The 18,481-nt window shown below is 45.1% G+C and overlaps 1 protein-coding gene across 1 annotated transcript in view; it reads right to left on the reverse strand.

Moving 5' to 3' along the window:
* The window catches only part of BMP6 (bone morphogenetic protein 6), a 162,693-nt gene extending 156,529 nt beyond the window's left edge, over positions 1–6,164 (reverse strand). The window contains exon 1 of the mRNA XM_032250010.1: positions 4,659–6,164. Within this exon, the coding sequence (XP_032105901.1) occupies positions 4,659–5,307 (649 nt within the window). The 5' untranslated portion in view covers positions 5,308–6,164. The remainder of the gene's footprint in view (positions 1–4,658) is intronic.
* Between the last annotated feature and the right edge of the window lie 12,317 nt (positions 6,165–18,481).

The raw sequence follows: 18,481 nt of genomic DNA on the forward strand, positions 1-18,481 counted from the left end.
TTTTTGTATTTTTAGTAGAGACGGGGGTTTCACCGTGTTGGCCAGGATGGTCTCGATCTCTTGACCTCGTGATCCGCCCGCCTCGGCCTCCCAAAGTGCTGGGATTACAGGCGTGAGCCACCGCGCCCGGCTGCATGGATTTATTTTCTACGAACAAAAATCTTCGAGTACAAGCAGCTTAAATGAAAACTAGTACTACTGATCTATGTTTAGGAGAAAAAAACAGTGCACTGTATCTAGTTACAAATACAAACAGCGGGTATTCCATTTTTCTTACGTCTCACAAGAGTAATTTTGTTCAGAAAATTGCCAGTATTTTTAGGGCAAGTTTCTTGCTGCTTGTACTAATATATACTGATTCCCTTGATTCCCTTTCTGAGCATAATTTGAGTTTTTTTAAGTTTCCATTTAACCTTAGCATTTGGAGAGCAATACCTCAATAATTAAAATAAACAAGTGAATCTGAAATGCAGGTATTTAATTAAATGTTTTCACTACTCTCAAATGTAATGCATATTACAAATTAATATACATATGAATGACTAATAAAAAAGGTATATTAATAAAGCATGACGATTTACCTCAAATGCTATGAACCTCCCTGTCCTAAATCTCTTCACTTTAAACTTTTTACTCAATAAAAATCAGGTATACCCTTTCTAAATAATCAAATCTTCCAGATCAGTGAAATATGAACTTGAAGCATGGGCTATGTCCATATTTTCACTAATTCAGTCTTTTCGAAGCACCTTCCATGTGGTCAGCATTATGTTAGGCACTTGGGCTACTGTGGTGGGTTAGTGTGGTTTCCGCCTTTGGAGGCTGACATCCTACAGGGGAGACAAACAAATGAGTAAGCAAATTTTAACAAGAAAAAAGAAAAACTCCTTGTGATAAGTGCAAGGAAGGAAATAAACAGTGCTGTCATGGTACAGAAGTGGGTGGGATGGGGGCAGGACCGGTTTATATGGAGTTGCAGAGAAGGTCTCTCTTAGGTGAATCTTAAGCTAGGACCTGAAGGATACCTCTGCAAGGTCGACAAATTGGCAGGGCTGCTGATTAAACTGCCAAGACATTTTTAGCATTAGAAAACAAATAGAAAATGGCCCTGAGCGAATGCAGGTTCACGAGCTCACCCAGGCAGGCACTCTGCACACACCCGCAGCAGACGGTTAGCATTTAGAAGGCGACACATCCCAGCCTATTCACCCAGAAAAAGAAACAGTCAACATAAACAACAATGAGCTGGTAGGATGACCAGCACTTGCGCTATGAGAGAGAAATTTATCCTGTTGATTCATACTTCCCGATAGTCCAGCTGGCTTACAAGGCTCAGGGTGTTTTAAATGTATTTCATGAGTAAATTATTCCCCCAGTCCCAGGGAAGTCGGATGTTTACAACTATGTAATACTTTCCCTTGTACTTCCAGTTTGTAATTTACTTAACCTAGTAGGTAGAAGAGTACTTTAAAATACAGCGCTGTAATGTTTATCTTTCTGCAGATTCTTTCATAGATGAGTCAGGCAATGTGGCAGTTAACATGGCATTGACACCAATTAGGAAATCTAATTCCCCAGCATCCTATATAGAGAATCCAACACTGGTAAACAATAACTTTCTTCAAATGAACTGTCCTTCCTATGTTCACAGTCATGGCAATCAGATTTTACCCCATTCTAGCCTCTCATAATGAAATACCCCTTTTCTATTGCTAAGTGGATTAAGATGAAATAGAATTGCTTCATCGGCAGGTGGCATGGCATGCTGCTTGGATTCTACTTACCTGCAAAAGTTTTCTCTTCATACTATCATTATGGAGTCCAGAGCTGGACCCACAGTAGCTATAACTTGTACAAGGAGCCCGGTGATGGGATATGAGGGGCCTGGGGTAGAATTCCCATCCTAGAATTCTCTTTCAGTTCCATGTCAGCCTGTCCTGGGGGCTGAAATTGCACTACTGGGTGAATTCTCTTGAAATTTCTCAGGGGATTTTTTTTTATATATATCTTTCAAAATCCTTTATGAAAAATGTCAATATCCCTAGGGAGATCCTATGTTAAACCATCACCCTCGCAGGATTAGTTGACAGTCAGCTTTAAGCAGTGTGACTCAAAGCACTATATACCTGTAGCCCACGAAAAGTCAGAAAAGGAACCAATAAGGGGAATAAATGCAGTAAATGTGACTGTACTTTACAAACTCACCTTAAGCCCAGCTCTTGAAATTTCAAATATCATCTAAGGCAGTGGCTTCCAAACACTGAAATCATCTGAGCTGTTTACAAAACACTGACACTGTTGGGCATGGTGGAAAACTCCTATAGTCCCAGCAACTCAGGAGGCTGAGTCAGGAGGATTGCTTGAGGCCAGGAATTTGAGTCCAGCCTGGGCAACATTGGGAGATCCTCTTAATTTTTGTACAAAAATATACTGCTACCTGGCTTCCACCTCCACACATTCTGATTTGATATGGAGTACCACCTGGGCATCTGGATTTTTTTAAGGTGTTCCCCCCCAACCACCACCACCACCTCCCACTTAACACCCAGGTGATTCTAAGGTGTAGTAATGCTTGAAAGCTTTGGTCTTAATCTCTTACTGGGATGATGTATTGATTTCTTTCAGACATTGGGATCCCCTGTGCCAGTGTTTCTTGACGATGGTAGCACATTAGAAAAACCTAAGGTACTTTAATAATAATAATAATAACAATAATAATAAAATGCCTGTGCCCCAGCCTCAAAGACTCTCCGTGGTCTGGGTCCACGGAGCAGCTCTGATATCCCTAGATCTCTAAGTGCCCCGGGGGATGCTCCAGGGCAGCTAATGCTAAGAGCCTCAGGCCAAGCCCAGGAATTGCTTTCCCAGGGACTGTAACACGATTCTCTGTGAAGTAGCCAGGAGTGCCAGCTTTCCTCCCCTTTGTCCAGGTTAGGACTACCCCCAAAAGACAATAAAACATTTCCCCAAAGCTGTCAGGAAACCTGAGGGGAGGGTGTGGAAGGAGAGGAGAGGAAGAGAGCAAGGGGAGGAATTTATTAAGTCAGAAGCAGCAGAAAAGTTAGAATAAGGAACAGCGCTGGTTCTCTGCCACTCCGGCCCCCACCCACTACAAATTTTACTGACTGGCATGAGAATTTCCTTATAATGCTTCCTGGAGATGGGTCAACCTTGGATTTGGTTCCAATAAATTGTGAAAATTCTTGTCCAATCAGAACCCCGGACAGTGCAAGCAGCCAGACTGGCAGGCCCTGAGCCTGGACTCCCTGTGAGATTCTGTTTCATGAATTTCCCAGGAGGATTTCTGCACCACTTGGATGCCAATCGCCCTGCCTCCACACCCTCCCCTTGCCCTCTTGGCTCTTACCCCCCACGTTCTCTCCCTCAAAGCTCAGCGGAGTTGGGAATCTCAGATAGATTGGTAAAGAAATCACCCAGATATTCTACGCAGGAATCATTCCAGTAAGTAATGCCATTAAAAGACCGGAGTCTTTGACGTAGCTGGGAGACCCATGTGCTCCCTTAGCGAGTGTCTGCTCATCCACTCAAGGGCCTGGGCACAGCTACCGTCTTACACGGGAAGGAGGCCCGCGAAGACCCACCCCGCCGCGTGGCTGCACCCATTCCGGGCGTGGCCACTGCACCCCAGGTCTGTCCGCCGACAGCGCGTCCCTCCATCCTATGTCTGCACTAAACTAAGTCAGCTTATGAATGAAGGGCAGTGCAAACCAGAGGCACTGGCTCCGAAGAAAAGTGTCTTCTTTGCACCCTTCTCATTTACAGATGAGAAAACTCAGAGGGGCGGGAGCGGGGAGAAAGGGCGATGTGACTCGGTCCGGGTTTGCCACAGAACGTTTGTGGCGGAGCTCGGTTTAGCCGCCCTTGAATTTCCATTCTGTTGCCTGGCAACCGGTTCAGAGGAGCTCAGCGACCAACCCCGGCCCCTACCCCGCACCCTTCCTCTGCCCGTGCAGCTTGGGCTGCATTGATCAAATGTTCAGCCTTTGGGGACAATGGCCAAGGGCATGTGAGCAGGGGCACAGGATGGATTACCCCAGTAATGGGAGTTTTCATCCCACCCCAAACAAGAGCAAGCCCCGCCCGGCTGGGATCCGAGCGCCTTCCGCGGTGCTTTCGGGACTTTCCTCTGCAACCTCCCGCAGTGCCGTGGGTACCTCTAAACACACTCAGGCCAAGTTTTCCAAGTTCCCAGCCGCTGTCGGATTCCCTAAAAGCCACGGTGGGAAAACGCACTCCGAGTTAGGGAGCAAAAGAAGGCATTTTAGAGGGAAAAATCGCATTGAAGAGCCCTCTTCCCAGGATGGCCACACTCAGGCTGGACTTTTCTGCTGCAGTTGAGTTAACATGGCCAGAGCTGGGCAGGAGAGAAAAAAACGCGGAACGTGCTCCGGGCGTCCGCAAAGACACACCAGCTGGGGGCAGCGCTCCCGGGGCCTCAGCGCGAAGCTCTACCCTCGGTGCGGGGGAGCGCATGTGCAGCCCACCGCCGCGCAGGTGGCGGGAGCACAGCCCGCCTGTCCCCTCGTCCTCCAGGACACCAGGCGGGACTGGCGCACTGGGAGCTCCTCCGCCCCCCTGGGCCCGGGACACTGAAAAGGGGGAAATGTTCTCGTCTTTAGGTTACCCTAGATCCTTACCCAGGTTCACAAAGCTCATGACCATGTCCGCGTCGTTGAGGAAGGCGCTGTCCTGCGCGCTGGTCAGTGGGGACGCGCCGCGGCTGCCAGGTCCGGGGGCCAGAAGGCTCTTGCGGTTGAGCGGATGCGCGGCGCCCGGGGGCGGTTGCCGTGGCTGGGATGAGCTGGTTCCTTCTCGGGGCCAGGGCTGCTGCCTCTCCCCCTCCGACGCCCCATCCTCGTCGTCGTCGGCGGACAGGGCGTTGTACAGATCCAGCATGAAGAGGGGCGCGGACTTCAGCTGCCCAGGAGGGGGATCTCCGCGAGGCAGCTGCTGCTCCTGCGGGAGCGCCGGGGGCGGCGGCTCTTGGAGGCCGTGCAGGGGCCGGGGCCGGTGCGGGAGCCCCAGCACCGACAGGATCTCCTTCTGCATCTCCCGCTTCTCGTGCGTCTTGAGCCGCCGGTAGAGGAAGCCCGAGGAGGACGACTGCGGCGACGGCGGCGGCTGCTCCGCGCGTCCCGGCCTCCCGCCGTCCCCCAGCAGCTGCCCCCCGGCGGCTGCAGCCGCGGCAGTGGACAGGGGCGGCCGCAGCGGCGGGGGCCCGCAGCAGCTGCACAGCAGCCCCCACCACCAGCACAGCCACTGCGCCCTCCGCCCCAGCCCCGGCATCCCCGCCCGGCCGGGCTGCCCCAGCGGATCCCGCGAGGCGTGGAGCGGCGGAGCGAGGCCGGAGCGCGGCCCCTGTGGCCCTTGGCGTGAGCAGCCCCCGCCACCTCTCGGCGGGCTCGCTTCCCCTTCCTGGCCCTCAGTCCTTATCTCTCATGGTCGTACGGGGCGCCCCCAGTTGCCCAGGCTGGGGGGGTGGCGAAGGGGCGATCACTGGGAGAACCGCTCGAAGGGGAGGAAGGGAAGCCCCACAGCCTCGCGCAGGTCTCTAGAGGCGCGCGGTCCCGGCCAGGTGCGTCCGAGTCCGAGCTGCGCTGCAGCCTGCGCCCTGGCTCCTGGGCGGGTCGCGGCGCGGTCACTCCGGGCCTTGGTGGCCGCGCACGTGCGCTACCCCGCGCGCTCGCTGGCGGCTGAGTGGGACCCTGGCTGGCGGGCAGCGGGCCGCTCACGAGCTGCGGGAGATGCCCGGCATCACTGCGGCGCACGCCACTCCCGAGATCGCAGGGCCACCGTGAAGTTCACCCCGGCGCAGGGCCCAGGCTGCGGCGACAAGTCGTCCCGAAATGCCAGTCTATTCCGCGAGGTTTAACTTCCTTGTCGCTCACGAACTCCGCGCCCCTGAGCCCTCGGGCACCGTCGCTCCCCCTCAAAATCTCCGCGCGCCGCTCGCCTCTTCAAGCGGAGGCGGCGAGGATCTTGCTTTCCGTTCGGCGCTTGCCCGGCTGCCCAGCACACCCGCTCGCAGAGGGGATGGGAAGGAAGGGAGCCAGTTCACCCAGCAGCGGCCGCGGCGGCGGCGCCGGACCTCGCAGTCTCCCGCCTGGCCACGCCGCGCTCCCCGCAGCGGCCAACGTGGGCTTTCTGCGGCGCGCCGGGCTCAGGTACGGCACTCCAGCTCCGGGACTCCCCGCCCCGCGGTAACCGACAGGCTGGCAGCCAATGGGGACGCGAAGCTCGCGGGCTATTTAAATAGCCCCGCCCCCTTCTTTCACCCACCCTCTCCCGGGAGGCGTCGCCTCCGCCGCGCGTAGGTTTCGAGACCCGGGAATTCTTGGAGGCTTGCGAGGAGCCGCGAGGTGCCAAAGGCAAAGAGATCATCGCTAGGAAGAACGATCTGACCAATACCCCAATCTGAAGCTTTCTCTTTACCATCATTTAAAACGCCGAAGTGGATGCTTTAAATAAAAGTAATAACAGTGATTAGATCACTATACTCCCAGAATTGAAGAAGAAAAGAAAAATGATAGCTTTTCCATCCCTTCCTTAGTTTCTCTTATTGATGTAATGTAGGCGTTTAGCGGACACGTGGCTTACCACTGCAGCTGCTGGAAGTTGGGACACACTCTCCTGGGAGGCTACTCACAAACTGGCCACAGAGAGGGCCACAGGTAACCCAGGCCAGCGTCCTGAGGGTTTGGGGTGGGATGTGTTGACTTATCTGTTCATTTGGGCTTTAGTTGAGCTTCTTAAGCTAGCACCCAACAGAAAGAGAATGTAATCAGACAATATATTAGAAAAGTCATCCCTATCTTCTTGGAGATGTCTCAGTGCTTCTCCAGCTTATATATTAATGTTGCATTTTAATATACTGAAATGCAATGTAGTTTAATATGATGCAAGATAAAACTTGAGGAGAGGTGATAAAGATAACTCCAGGAAGAAGAGCAGAGGCTTGGCATGCATTCTGAATGGTCAGAATGATAGACAGGGTCCTGAAACACAGGTTGCTGTGGACCTTGGACAAGATAACATCAACACCAACACCATATGCCAATGACGACACAAATTCATTTGCCTTTACCCCACCCAGGAACACCCAGTCGTCTATGGATCCTAGAAGCAAATTCACTTAAAATATGAAGTTTTTTTTTTACCTGGTGAAAATTGTGTGGAGCAGAAAATAACTACAATTTTCTGACTTGCCAGCCTTAGTCCACATGGTCCCAGGCATTTGAGAGTGAAGTCAGATAGATTATAGACTGTGGCAATCATGAATTTATGAGAGCATAGGCTTTCTGCTGGTCTGAATCTTATAAGTATTCCTATCCTATTTCCAAGAATCTGTTTCTCATGGGTAAAGGTCTTTACCCCCAACCAACCACCAGCTCCTTCTTTCTAGTTCTGTCTTGGCCCAGACACAGGTGGTCATTTAGAAGAGCCTTTACTTCTACAAATATCAGATAGCCGTTAATTTCAGGCCACACAACTTTGCACCCCTGAATGCCAGTCTTTAACCATCTCTACAGAGATTTCTTCCATCTGAAAAGATAATACAATACTTCATCTGGGATGCCAGGACCCACAGAATTCAAGAGCCCCATCACTTCCTTTTTCTGTATGGAGCATATTAAGGACATATATTCACTGCAGTGCCCCACAGCAGCCAAGAGCTCTCCTCAGAAGGTCTGAAATCCCAGCAAATACACCTACGCTTCCTGCCAAGAGCCTTCTTTTTTAAACCTATTCGCATCTTCTTCGTAAGACTTCTGGTGAGACGCAAGCAGAGTAAAAGACGTTTCCACCTATGAGGGCAGTGGGGGAAGACACAGGAAACTAAATATTTCAAGCATGGGCGAGAGTGCCTTGGTGGGGCTGTGCCATTTAAAACACAAAATCAAGGCATTGTACAGGTTGAGCATCCCTAACCCAAAAGTCTGGCATCCAAAATATCCAAAATCTAAAAATTTCTGAGAGCTGACATGATGCCTCAGATGGAGAATTCCACACCTGACCTCATAGGATGGGACACTGTCAAAACACAGTCAAAATTTTCATCCACAAAATTATTTAAAATAATGCATTGAATTACCTTCAGGTTATATATATGAGATATATTTGAAACATAAATGAATTTCATGTTTAGACTTGGATCTCATCCCTAAAGTATCTCATTATATATATATATATGCAAATATTCCAAAATCCAAAAATCTGAAATACTTCTGGTCCCAAGCATTTTGGATAAGGGATACTCGACTTGTATATGCATCTATGAGGGTGGATCTAGTGCAGAACACACACACACACACACACATACACACACACACACACACACCATCTCTCCCTTTCCTTAGACACTTGGAAATAGATGGGTTTGTATGACATGAGTCTAAAGTGACTATCAACTAAACATCTGAGCAGCAATCCTGATTCAGGTCTGTCACAGGCTCCCCACCCCACCAAGATGGATTCTCAGTTTCCGTCAAATGTGCTAGAATAAGGAGCTGTTGAGGGTGCCTCCAAGTGATGAACATGAGCATCTGTATCTCCCTTAAAAGTCAGAGGAAGCCCCAGAAATGATGTGCGGTGAGACACATTACAGTAAGCAGAAAGACAGTGACATCCAGCTGAGGATGTGCTCCTCTTCTGTCCACGATGGCTCCCAACATGTGCACACCATGTTTGCGGGAAACATGAAGGCAAGCCCTTGTATCCACTGGGACAAAGGGGACAGGAAAAGAGATACAGTTCTAGGATTTTAATAACCTCAAAATTGGTACTACTGTTTCTCCAAGCCAATTAGATCTCTAGATGCATAAGAAACCCCTAACCCCCACCTTGTCTACTTTCTGCTACTCAGACCCTTCCCCATCAGACATCCCAGTGCTCCCCTGGAAGTCTCAGGACAGGGAGCTAGAATACATCCACATGTGATTCAAGAGGAGGAGGCATGGGGTGGGTGGAGTTGGAGGGACAAGAGCAGATCTGGCTTTGAAGTCCGCTGGAATGTATGAACCGACTTGAGAAAATTAGAGGTAACTTCGCCCCCTGCAGGACACCAAAATATTACCGCCCCTTCTCTGTGGGCCCAGGACAAGCTTCATTAAGTTCTCTGTGTTTCTAAAACATCTGGGTGGAAAGAGGAGGAATTCGATCAAGAAACCGGATGTGGGAGCCAATCCACATCAAACATTTGGCTGTTTGGCTGACATTCAGGCAGATGGCTTTCAGTTTTCTGGAAATAGGTTGCCTGTCCCATGTCCCTGTCCCACTTAATGAAAAAGTGAGGAACCCTCACCAAAAGCACAGGTTCATCCCATACCTTCAGTGATAGTGGGAATAGGAAAGGAATTCTGTCTACAAGTGTTTATTAAGGCATCATGTAAGTCACACATCAAATCCTTTAAACCTGTAGTTGTCCTTGTTCCTTATATATTATGAGGGTTTCTGTTATACATTTATAACATATTTGACCAAATAGTTTCTATTTTGTAAACATGCTGTTTATTAATTTGACATATTAAACACATATTCTATATTACATTACTAGCAATAAATTGCAACTTCAGTCTTGGATTTTATATTAAATCATACACTGGTCTTTCGACTGCATTTCCTGAAGATGTAAGTTACTGCTTTTAGAATTAACTTACTAAAAATATTTTGGCCAGGCATGGTGGCTCACGCCTGTAATAGCAACACTTTGGGAGGCTGAGGTGGGCAGATCACTTGAGCCCAGGAATTTGAGATCAGCCTGGGCAACATAGTAAGACCTTGTCTCTACAAAAAAAAAAAAAAAAAAAATATATATATATATATATATATATATATATATCTCAGCTGGGCATGGAGGTGCATGCCTGTAGTCCCAGCTCCTTAGGAGATTGAGGTGGGAGCATTACTTGAGCCAGGGAGGTGGAGGTTGCAGTGAGCCCGGATCCCCAGATCACACCACGGCACTCCAGCCTGGGTGACAAAGCAAAGCCCTGTCTCCAAGAAGAAATAAAGACAGAAAGACAGAAGGAGGAAAGGAGGGAAGGAAAGGAAGGAAGGAAGGAGAGAGAGAAAGAGAGAGAGAGAGAGAAAGAGAGAGAAGAAAAAGAAAAAAATCTTGTAAACTGTGTGGCTGTCATGTTTAAAAGACTGAGGTGTAGCCTCCTTGAATTCTTAAGAAGTTCCACTCAAAAGACCAATTTTTTATCTTTACTATTAGCATAAGGACTTGAGTACTTCTTAATGTTAATTTCAAAATATAATAATTTGATCAAAATTTTAAAATATCGATTTAGAGTTGAGTGAAAAGAAAGTAGGTAAATGCTTGCAGAGTACGAGAAATGAAAATTTGCAAGTGAAATAAGTATTGCTCCTGAAAGCTACACCTACCTGTAAGACAGCCTTCAAAAGTCGTGTCTCATCCAAAATTCTGTGGTAACATTTACATTCAGTCACACTCTGCTTTCACTGTCTATTCAAAAATGCTGGGCATTCACACTTCAAAATATCATTCAAGTCATCATATTTTCCTACTCATGAAGGACATCTGGTGGCAAAGTGAAAAACTAATACATAAATCTGTTTCCAGAGATTTTTTTCCACACTGTAACCCAAATAGCAAATCTGTTACTTGTATGTGTTTCAGACTTTTCACACAAGCTCAGATCTCTATGATCCTAGGATTTAGTCTGTCTATATAATATTAAGCAACGGAATATTTTGAGACATCCTGACGATTAAATCGTTTGTGAAAATTTCATTGAGTAATTAACACGTGCAGACTAAGTCTTCAATTTTTTTTTTTAACTGAGGAAAACAATGCTTAACACATTTCCGTGACTGGTTTTACTATCCCTGAAGAGTTTTATTCCAAGAAATGATTGGACACTTAGTTCAACTGGGGTGCATGAGGCACCCTGGCCTGTGCTGGCCTCTGAGCTTCAGTCCATCTTGTGACCCCACTCTGTACCTCATGTCCTGGATGTGTCTCTCTGTTCCTAGGAGGTAACATGAAAATATGACCCATTATCCTGTTAGCAATCCCTTTAACTAGCAAAGCTATAACCAGTGAAGCCAGGGAAAACCACAGTGGTGGTGAAATCAGGTTAAAATGAAAGGCACTGATAGCTTTTTAAAAAGGAAAGAAAGGCTAATTATCCAGTCTTCATTCATTCATTCAGCACTTCTTTCAATGCCTATGTGCCAGGCAGTGGTCTAGGTTTTGGGATACCAAACAGAAATCCTTGCCTACTGTAGATTCTAGATGGGGAAATGGATGGTAAACAATATAACTAGGAAAGTATATTGTGGTAAGCGGGATGTTGGCCTTCATGATTTTTGCCCCTGGTTTGGAAGGAGAAGAGGCCACAGGCCAGGGAATTCAGGCAGCCTCTGTAAGCTGAGAACAAACTTTGGCCAACATCCAGCAAGAAAACAGCAACCCCAATCTTAATTCTGAATTCTGTCGAAAACCTGAATAAGCCTAGAAGCAGATTCTTACTCAGTCTCCAGATAAGAGCCAGGGCAGGTGACACCTTGATGTCAGCCTGGTGAGACCCAGAATGAAGAAAGGAGCCTAGCACTGGACTTCCAATCCATGGGACCCAGAGACAATGAAGCTGTGTTGTTTTAAGCCACTAAATGTGTGATATTTTGTTTTGGCAACAATGGGAAACTAATACACATATAGTAGGGTGATAAGTGGTGTGGAGAAAATTCAAACAGGGAAGGAGGCGAGGGAGTGTGTGGATGGTCAGGAAAGGCTTCACTTCCTGACAGAGAAGGCAGCACTTGAGCAGAGAGCTGACAGTCAGTGGAGCCAGCTATGGGAATACCTGCAGACAGAGCTTTCTAGGCAGTAGAAATGGTAAGTGCAAAGGCCCTGTGGCAGAGGCAAGCCTGCTGAGTTTGAGAAGAACAAGAAGGCCAGGGAGGCTGGTACAGAGGACATGACAGGGAATCACAGTAGGAAATTGGATCAGAAAGCCAAGGAGGGCACGAACTGGGGCCAAGGTGTTGTAGGGTCCTGGACACTGGACACCCTGGAGAAGATTTGGGCTTTTAAAAAGTGTAAGATCCATGGACTATTATGCAGCCATCAAAAACGATGAGTTTGTGTCCTTTGTAGGGACATGGATGAACCTGGAAACCATCATTCTCAGCAAACTGACAGAAGAGCAGAAGATCAAACACCGCATGTTCTCACTCATAGGCGGGTGTTGAACAATGAGAACACATGGACACAGGGAGGGTAGCACTACACACTGGGGTCAGTTGAGGGGAAATAGGGGAGGGACTGTAGCGGGTGGGGAGCTGGGGAGAGATAGCAAGGGGAGAGATGCCAGATGTAGGTGATGGGGAGGAAGGCAGCAAATCACACTGCCACGTGTGTACCTATGCAACAATCTTGCATGTTCTTCACATGTACCCCAAAACCTAAAATGCAATAAAATAAATAAATGGGAAAAAATAAATGAATAAAAATAAAAAGTGTAAGATGGCACAACATGGAAAAATCTCACAAACATAACAGTGAGGAAAAGAAGTCAGATAAGCAAAAACACATACTGTAATTCTATTTCCATAACATTCAAAAACAGGCTTACCTAATCTAGAAGACAGCTTAGCAACTCCCTCCGGAGAGAAGCGTGGGAGTATTGATTGAACACCACCAGGTGGGGTTTTCCCAACAGTTGGTCGATTTCCTTACCTGGGTGGTGGTTACACAGGTGTAGTCAATTTAAATAATTTAGTGAGTGCTACACAGAGGCTCTGGATGCTTTCCACATGTATGTTACTTTGCAATAAAACTTTGGTTTAAAATTGTAAGCATGAGAACAACAAACGTGTGAGATGCGAGGGCCATTAGATGGTTTCAAGTGAGCAGTGACAGGAGCCAACTTGAATTTCAAGAGTCTCTCAGGCCACTGTGTTGAGAACAGACTACAGAGTTGCCAGGACAAAATCGGGGACACTAGTCAGGACACTGTCTACACTCAGACAAAAAATGATACCGGCTCGTAGGGGACCTCATATGGAAATAGTGAAGGTAGAGAAAAGTAGTTGGATTCTGGACACATTTGAGGGCAAACCCTGATGATAAGAGGACGTGCACGTTGCACGGAAAAGCAAGTCACGCGACAACTTCTCCCTCTGTATAGGGTCAGCAGACTATGGTCCCTCCCATTGCACAAAGCCTGGGGTAGTAGTGTGAATTTACTATGGCTGAGGAAGATGGTGTTCATGCCCTAATGATTGTGAGTTAATACGCGGACCGTGCCAAAAAGTGGCCTGGAGGGGCTTTGGCAACCCATCAGCTCCATCAGCACCCACACTACAGGAAGCCACTCAAAATAGCCATTCAGAGGGCTTGCTATGAAAGAACAACTTCAAGACAAGCCCTCTAAGAGCCTTCCCACAAGATTCCCTATGTAGTAACACAATAGATCCATCTCTGAATGTAAAATTTCTTCCAAGATACGAAGCTTGGCCATTAAGTATTCGTTTTCAAAGCACTCCTATAAATGTGGTATCCTGGATGAGTTATTGAAGCAAAAATAAGAACTTTAAGAAAAAGCCAATAGAATTGAAATAAAAGTATGGAGTTTACTTAATAATAATATATAAATGTTAATTCATTAATTATGATGTAAAATGTCATGTTATAATAATGGGAGACACTGGGTATAAAATGTGTAGGAACTCTCTGTACTTTCTTTGCAATTTCCCTGTGGATTTAAAATTATGCTAAAATTAAAGCTAATTTATTAAAAAAGCATTCTTGTAGCTTTAATCTTAGGATGAATAATTAAAGCTCTGTTACCTCCTTTGCTGTAGAAAATAATATGTGCCTGGACTGAGCAAGGTGTCTCACACCTGTAATACCAGCACTTTGGGAGGCTGAGGCGGGCAGATCACCTGAGGTCAGGAGTTCAAGACTAGCCTGGCCAACCTGGTGAAACACCATCTCTACTAAAAGTATAAAAAGTAGCTGGGTGTGGTGGCAGGCACCTGTAATCCCAGATACTTGGGAGGCTGAGGCAGGAGAATTGCTGGAACCTGGGAGGCAGAGGTTGCAGTGAGCTGAGACTGTGCCATGGCACTCTATCCTGGGCGACAAGAGCAAAACTCCATCTCAAAAAAAAAAAAAAAAAGAGAAGAAGAAGAAGAAAGAAAAGAAAGTAATACATGCCTTTAGTCCAATTGGGTTAGTAATGACAAAATTATATCACTAAGTTTTTACTCAGTATTTATTAATCTATATTAAACCAATTATTACTAAAGTTAAGCTTCTTGGCTCCCAATTTACTGTTTCCTTACACATTGTCTCAAGCCACTTAATGTTTTTTTCCATAACTCATTTTTAACTCAAAATTATGGGATTACCTAAATTTAGTGTCAACTTTTCTTACCTTCCTGTAAGTTATTTGCACATTGTTTGTAGGATTCCACCTTGATTGATTGATTGATTGATTGATAGCATTTTTTAGCTATCTTTTTGTATAGTTTTCATACTGGTTGCTCAAGTTACTAAAATATACATTTGTGACTTACCACAGTCTATTGATATCAGCATTTTTCTACTGCAGTTGAGGTTCAATTCACTTAGTTTCCTTTACCACTTTTAAATGTTATTATCTCATTGTCTTACATATGTTATATTTTTGTTTCAATCATCAACTATGACCTTTTTTTGAGACAGGGTCTCTCTGTGTTGCTCAGGCTAGAGCATAGTAGCATGCTCACAGCTCAAGGCAGCCTCGACCTCCCAGACTCCAGCTATCCTCCCACCTTAACCTCCCTAGTGGCTGAGACTGCAGGCATGAACCACCACACCTGGCTATTTTTGTATTTGTTGTAGAGTTGGGGTTTTGCCATATTGCCCAAGGTGGTTTCAAACTCCTGGGCTCAGGTGATCTGCTCGACTTTGCCTCTCAAAGTGCTGGGATTACAGGCATGAGCCACTGTGCCTTGACTACATATGATTTCTGAAACTCATGAGGAAATTCATATTCAATTATATGTACCAATATTTATGCTCTTTAAATTCTTCCTTCTTCCTTCCTGATGCTCCAAGAGCCTTTCTTTTATCATTTTCTTTCTGTTTGAAGACCTTCCTTTAGCCATTCTTTAAGGGTAAGTACACTAGCAACAAAGCATTTTAGTTTTCTTTTGTCTAAGAATTAGTTTCTCCTTCATTCTGGAAGGATAGCTTCACTGGATATAGAATTTGCAGCTGACAGTTCTTTTCTTTCAGTTCTTGAAAATGTTGTGGCACTTTATTTGGCCTCTGTGGTTTCAGATGAGAAATCTATCATCAAATGTTTTTCCCTAGGAAGTAATGAAGTGTTTCTCCCTGGTTGCTTTCAAGACTTCTCCACATGTAGTTCCCAAAAGTGTAATTATGATGTGTCTTCACATAGATTTCTTTGGGTTTATTTTGTTCCGGATTTGCTCAGTTTCCTGGATATGTACATGTTCGTTTATTTAAAAATGTGAAGAGTTTTCAGCCATTATTTGTTCAAATACTCCTTGAGTCTGATTCTCTTGCCTCTCACCTCCTGAGACTCTGACAGTAAACTGTTGCATCTTGTGTTATTGTTCTACATTCCTGAGTTTCTACTAATTCCCCTCAACACATACTGCCCCTCCCATCTATTTTCTCTGTGTTTTTCTGACTGGACGAATTCTATTGATGTGTCCTGAAGTGCACTGATTCTGTTTCTGACACCCCGCTCTATGATTGAGCCTATCCAGAAGATATATTCCTTCTGTAATTATGTTTTTTTAAGTCTATAATTTCCATTTGTTTTTTAAGTGCTTCTACTTCTTTGCTGAGATTTTCTACTATTTCATTTGTTTGAAAACAATTTGTAATTAAATGTGGAAGCATTTTTATGACAGCTGTGTTAAAATCCCTGAGGATATGGATAATGTGGGATAATGCCTACATCCGATTGTTCTTGGTGTTGATGTCAGTTGTTTTTTTCTAAACTTTATTTTTTAGAGCATTTATGTTTATAGAAAAATTGAGAGGAAGGTGCAGAGAGTTCCCATGTACTCCCTGCCTCCCCTACGTGTATACCTTCTTCCATTATCAACATCCTGCACCAGAATGGTACACTGGTTACAACCGATTAACCTACACTGACACATCGTAATCACCTAACAGTCATAGTTTACATTAGGGTTTATTCTTGGTGTTGGACATGCTACGGATTTGAACAAATGTGTCATGACATGTATCCACCATTATAGTATAACACAGAATAGTTTCACTGCTCTAAAAATCCTCTGTGCTCCGCCTATTCACTCTTCCCTCCTCCTCACCATCTGGCAACCACTGACCTTTTTACTATCTCCATAATTTTGCCTTTCCATAATGTCATCCCTAGTTGGAATAATACAGTGTGTAGTCTTTTCAGATTGGCTTCTTTCACTTAGTAATATACATTTAAGTTAGCTCCATGTTTTTTCATGGCTTGATATCTCGTTTTTTTTTTAGCACTGAATAATAATATTTCATTGTTTGGATGTACCATAGTTTATTTATTCATTTATCTAGTGAAGGACATGTTTGTTGACTCCAAGTTTTGGTAGCTATGAATAAAGCTGCTACAAACATCTGTGTGCAAGTTTTCGTGTGGATATAAATTTTCAACACTTTTGGGTAAATACCAAGAAGTGTGATTGCCGGATCATATGGTAGGAGAATGTTTAGTTTTATGATAAATTATCAAACTGTCTGCCGAAGTGGCTGGCAGCAGTAACTAAGAGTTCCTGTTGCTCCATACCCTCACCAGCTTTTGGTGTTGTCATTGTTTAAATTTTGGCCATTCTAACAGGGATGTAGTGGTGTCTCACTGTTATTTTAATTTGCATTGCCCTGATGACTTAATGATGTGGAGAGCTGATTGTCTTTACTCATTTAAATCAGGAACTTCTTGGTTCTTGGTATGAAGATGATTTTTTGTTGTATCCTGGACATTTTTGTCTATTATGTTAACAGTCTCTGAGTTCTATTTACATATTTTATTTTATCAGGCAATTGTCCTGTGTAGGTTCAGCATGCAGGTCCTGGCCTAATTTTCTGGGCGATGGTTCCAAAAGCCATTTAATTTCCAGCGCCTTTGTGTTGTTACGTTCTTCTGCTTGGTTTTCCGCTGCTGTTGGGGTCCCCACTGATTCCTGCTGGTGCCTGAAGAGACAGAAGGGCTTTTCCCAGACTAGGCCACCAGGTGTCTCTTGGTGGGAGAGGGGAGTCAGACCCTCAGGGATGAGGGAGCTTCCCTGGAGTCAACTTCTAAATACCCAGATAAGTTACTATCCAGGGAGAATTTATTATCTACAGATGATATTATTAATTGCAGTAAAATTTTAGTCCTGGGACAGTTTTCTCTAATGGCTATGTAATGAATGCAGTCACTATTTCTCTGCATTGATGAATACATGCTGATTTTTCCTTTTACTTGAATAAAATCCATTAAATATGCCAAATCTACTCCAATAAGATCCATATGGTATATTTCATATACATAGAAAGTACTGTTTAGGCTTTTATACGGTATTATTTTCCCGAATTTCCTATGGAGGCTTGTGAGTTTACTCTGTAAACAAGTGAATGGGGTAGAGCAGGTAACACATAGCTAACATTTTAAGTCACTCCCGAGATATCCAGTCTGATTTGTGCAGGTGAGAATCCACCACACCCCACTTTCCACCTAGCCAAAAATCCAGACTGTGAGCTCTGTTGTATCCCAGCACATAGCACAGTGCCTGGCACACGGAAAGGTGCTAAACAAATATTTGTCTAATGATGGAATTTTATCCATTAAGCCTTGAGTAGAGAGACAGAACACATACATAGGACATCTTTCTGATGGCATACTTTCTCTGCCATGAGAAGGCTGCAAAATGTAGGAATGCATTTTTAATGATTAAACTACATTGTATCCAATGATAATAAATAGTAAATTATCCACTAACAAAATGTCAGGACTTTAAAATTATATTATTCTCTTCCTATACAGACAGCATGGGATGACAGAAACTAATTTTAGCAGTCACCTCTACTGCTTAAATGTGTATAAATCACACTCCTAAAAATGAGACTTTCATACCAAAATAAAACTAAAATTTGCCAATACACCTCAGAGTAAAATGTTATTTAAGGATTAGTAAAACATTTATTTTCCTAGCATGTGAATAGGACACTTGTTCTCATAATTTTCCTTCACGTCCCTCTCCAGAACTGAATCTCCTGGCATCTGGAAGAGATTCTTTCAAATGCATACATACACCTGCTTCAAATTCAGACTCCCCAGCATTGGTAAAAGGGAGTTCTTCCAGACGATGCCAGTGGGATGAGGCTGCTGTCACCAGGGCACACTTTGCTAAGCAAAGACTGGGGTCTGTTCATGTCATCTGAAATTAACTAAAGGGAAAGAAAGATGCTACTGGAATC

The sequence above is a fragment of the Sapajus apella genome, unplaced genomic scaffold, assembly GCF_009761245.1.
Source record: "Sapajus apella isolate SASKATOON/1434 unplaced genomic scaffold, GSC_monkey_1.0 scaffold70, whole genome shotgun sequence".
In the NCBI taxonomy this organism is placed as follows: Eukaryota; Metazoa; Chordata; class Mammalia; order Primates; family Cebidae; genus Sapajus; species Sapajus apella.